We start from the raw sequence: 4375 nt of genomic DNA on the forward strand, positions 1-4375 counted from the left end.
TATGTATAATAAATGTTATATAATAGGTAGTGAGTTCAAGAAGCAGGGAAGTCTAAAAGCTGCTTGTGCTGTGTTTTTTTCAACAAGAACACTGGGATTAGAAGTAACAGCACAATGCTGAGGTTTCAGGGTTCCTGGCTCCACAACATTAGCTTCCTCACAAATATGTGCTTTTGGTTCTTAATTTTCTTCAGCAGTTTTGTACAACCTATACAAAGCATTTATATGAGTTGGTTTCAAATGAAGTCCAGAACAAGGAGTGTGCATGGATATTCCAATGCAGAAGACACGCTTTTCAGTCACAAATACCAGTGACAAGAGGATGGAATCAAGGATCCAACAACCACTTACATATTTCTGGATAAGGAGCTGACAAGAACACATTCTTCTCTCTCTCCTTCTACTATTCTAACCCTGCCAGGAAATCCACATTTGGCATAGCCTTTAAATAAGCACATGGAACATCTTCATTCCCTCATGTGGGTATATGGTACCAGACTGACTGTAGCCCTCAAGCATAATTTACTTTTCAGTTCTTCTGTTTTAAAAAGGAACTTAACAAAATTGCTTTCCTCCTAACAAACCAATATATACATCACTTCTCCAGGCACCTACTGAAAGCTTACATTTTTATGATTCACACACTTCATGAGGACCAGCTCCCTGTAAGCTCGCTTGGCGTGAGTTTGGTTCTGAAATGGTCTGCTGAGCTTCTTAATGGCCACGTTTCTGTCAAGGATGGCATCATATGCAGCACTGCAGTAATGACAAACACAGGAGTTATGCATCTTAGAGGGTATCCAGCACTTCTCATGGCAAATTCCTGAGCCTCAAGTCTACTGTTTCCTTTCTTTTCCACTGAGAAAGATACTGGGATAAAGGGAGAGATAAGACATCAAAAGGAGATGTAGCCCTTCATTTGCAGACGACAGCATGCACCATTACTTTGAACTCCATCTCCACAGGAAATAAACATTTATTTTTAAGGGGTGGGAGAAAAAAAATAGATAACTTCAAATAAAAACACTATACAAACTGGATGTGACAAAAAGTTATTTCATAAAGCAACTCTCTGTGCATTGGGTACAGTGGAGAAGCTTTTGCTTTTTCTGTCATGTTTAAGGACACCGAGTGGCTCAGTGAACAATTGCCCAATTGTCTAGAGTCAAGTTATTTAACCATTCTCTGAGACCGTATAATCCAAATCTAATAACATATCTAGAAACAGAACCATTTCACAATTTTTTTTTACCATTTCCTAATAATGAAAGAAATTGTTACATATACACAGTTACAAATTATGAAAACATGAAAAAATACAGGCTGTGATTTGCAAACTGGGCTTTTAAAGCTGGGGTCCTAAAATTCTCCTTAAATTTCTAAATGTTTTGTGCAACCTTCAGTTATTTTTAGAATCATAACTTCCTATGAATCCGAACCACTTATTTTGGTGGTTTGAATCTGACAGCATAAATTCTGACTTCTAAATTCCACAAAGCACACTAAATCTTAGAAACATTCCCAAATGCACAGACCCTCTTCCCAATTTTTTTCCTTTTACCAAGAACATAACACAACTTTTCTGCTAATTCATGAAAAGCAAGTGTATTTCCCAAGAGATAAATTAACCAAACCACTAGTTGTCCTAAAAATGGCTTTTTAAAACACCAAAGTAAATATTCAAAATGCTGTAGTTCTATTTCATATTACCTCCTGCTTATTATAGACATTCACTGGCAGAGTCTTACTGACCAAGTACAGAGCGGAAAGCATGCAAGCATCAGAAGATTAGTCACAAAGCCAACCAAAATGTACAAGTGTTCAAAATAAGTAAAAAAAAGCATAGGCAATGTATGTCTTCGAAATCACACAAGAGGAGACAAATTGGAAATAATTCAATTACACCACTTCGCATAAATAACACACCAAATACATCCCACAAACAAGAATAATTGTTTGCTAAAGGTGATGACGAGTTTTGCAAAGATTACTCTTAGGATTCATTTAGGAAGACTCGTGATAGCAGGGCAAGGGATGCAATCCTTCTGCACTGCTCATTGCTACTAAGGCCACATCTGGAATGCTGAGTCCAGCTCCAGGCTCCCCAGTATGAGAAAGTTATGGGAATATTAAAGGAATTACACTGAGGAGTCATGAAGATGACTAGGGACTGCAACATCTATGTCATACAAGGAGTAGCTGAGCAAGCTGGAACTGTTTAGCCTGGAAAAGGCTTAAAGTGAATCTTGTCACTCTTCCTAAGTTTCTACTGGAAGTGGTAAAGAAGATAGAGCCAGACTCTTCCAGTGGTCCTGAGCAACCTATATCTATTTCAAAAAGCAAAGGAAAACATTCTAGTTTCATGTCCAAGCTTTTATTTCAATAGGCACTTACCAAGTAAAGACTTAAAATTACTCTTTCTATAGAGGAATAAGTCTTTTCATGAACAGTGAAACTTAACATTTATCAATTTCATTATATTCTACTGCAGAATAGACTGCCAAACTCACAGAAAATGTGTACTTTTTAAAATTGACTCTTAGAGATGGGATCTTATACAGTTTTTGATAGTCTTTACTTTCAAGATTCTTTGGATGGGGCACACACATAATTTTCAAGATGCTTACACTATTTTAACCACTACTTCATTAAAGTACTATTATTAGCTTTCAGATGACAGAACAGAAGACCAAACCAGGAAGGGAAGCTCCCAACCTCCAGTCTTCCAGGGCAGGTTGTGAAATGGAGACTCTGGACCATCTCAGCAAACAGCTTTTTATATTGAGGAAGTCTATCCACTGAATGTTGTAGAAATCTAAGGGACACTAAACATTCACCTTACCTGTTACTACATATACATATTGTGACAAATACAGTAGTAAAATCTTTCTGAAAAGCTATTTAATATTACTTCTATTTTTTAAAGTGACAAAGTTCAGTCATCTTTGCCTTCCTCCAGAAAGACTCCAGCTGCGTTTCTGTATATTACAAATCACTGCTATTTATATCTGCATTACTTGATCCTTCTAAGTAAGGTCGTTTTTCCACTGACATTTGCATTTTGCCTCGTTTCCTTCATCCCAGCACAGCAAGTAGGAAGAGAGCTGAAACTGATCTTGTTAAACAAAGCAGTGATCTGTGCACTTGAAATATCCTGGTTATTTAGTGCTGAGATCTCCATCAGTGCAGAGAATTGGTAACCTTGAAAATCACATTTAACAAGAATGCTAATGATAGCTCATCCTCAACAATCACCACCAACATATGGAGTGGGACACTCTACAAACACACTCAGATACACATCTAAGTGTATATACACATATAGATAAAAAGAAAAGCATAGATGGAAGTATATATAAATCCTTTTCACAGTAATTTCTCTGTCTTCAAAGCCCTTGCTTTCAGATGACTATCACTATTGCATTTTCTGAAGTCATTTTTAGGAACAACAAAAGCAAAACTTTTTCCTGTATTGAGCAAAATTTCTGTAAATGTGGTTGGTTTATGAAAGTTGAACCATAAAATATTTCAAGTGCTTTACCTTCTCTCTACTTAAGGTCCCCTTTCAGGCAAGTTACTCAAACAGAAAAGAGTGAAAAAGTTATTTTGCTTCAAGTAAACTTTTATAAGTGTATTCTGGTAGGTGTTTTTGATGCGTTTTGTTAGTCTGCATTTTATGTTCACCTCACTTATCAATCCAAAGTTTAGAATGAAATTAGACTTTCTCATTCTTATCTTTTTTTAATCCTTTGACATGTAACTTCTGAGTTTGTAAAGGCAGACATATTCCTCTCTTCAATAATTACTTCTAAACATAAAAAATATTATTTTTAGAGTGAAAACTTCACTGCAGAAAGTACCCTTGAATATAGTGAATATTTTCCATGAAAATTGTATAAATGAAAAGAATTTCATACCAGCATGCAGAGAGTTTGTCCCAAGCAGTACAAGTCAAAGGACAGCACAAAAAACAAGAGCCTTTCAATGTCCTTATTACGTTTGGAATGAAGCCTGTGTGCTTAAAATCCAAAAAATAACCAATATAACCCTAGTGAAGAGTTGCAGACCTAGTGTCAGAAATGGCAACTCTACACTCTGGATCAGGTCTGTTTCTCCTCAAAACGCAGAGAAATGGAGTGGCCTCTGAGACAATTTTCAGAGTTGAGGCTTAAGGAAACTAATATAGATTCATAATGGATGACTGCTGCACTTTTCTTATTTCCATACGTGGTTCCAGCTATTTGTTTTGTGTTTCCATCAGCTCACAGCTTCTTGCAATCAGCAATCAGCTGGGAACAGCTAGATTAGAAAATACAATCAAGCTGTCTCTCTAACTGCTACACAGGTTATCCTTTTTTTTTTTTTTTTTTTTTTT

The 4375-nt window shown here is 36.3% G+C and overlaps 1 protein-coding gene across 11 annotated transcripts in view; it reads right to left on the reverse strand.

The window, feature by feature from the left end:
* The window catches only part of MAPK10 (mitogen-activated protein kinase 10), a 183288-nt gene that overhangs the window by 58670 nt on the left and 120243 nt on the right, over nucleotides 1-4375 (reverse strand). For all 11 annotated transcript variants that reach the window (XM_027887234.1, XM_027887238.1, XM_027887233.1 and 8 more), the window contains one exon: nucleotides 627-756. In XM_027887234.1, coding sequence (XP_027743035.1) covers nucleotides 627-756 — 130 coding nt within the window. The remainder of the gene's footprint in view (nucleotides 1-626; nucleotides 757-4375) is intronic.

This window comes from Empidonax traillii, unplaced genomic scaffold (assembly GCF_003031625.1).
Source record: "Empidonax traillii isolate 1590-97213 ecotype Southwest subspecies unplaced genomic scaffold, ASM303162v1 scaffold205:size1172791, whole genome shotgun sequence".
Taxonomy (NCBI): domain Eukaryota; kingdom Metazoa; phylum Chordata; class Aves; order Passeriformes; family Tyrannidae; genus Empidonax; species Empidonax traillii.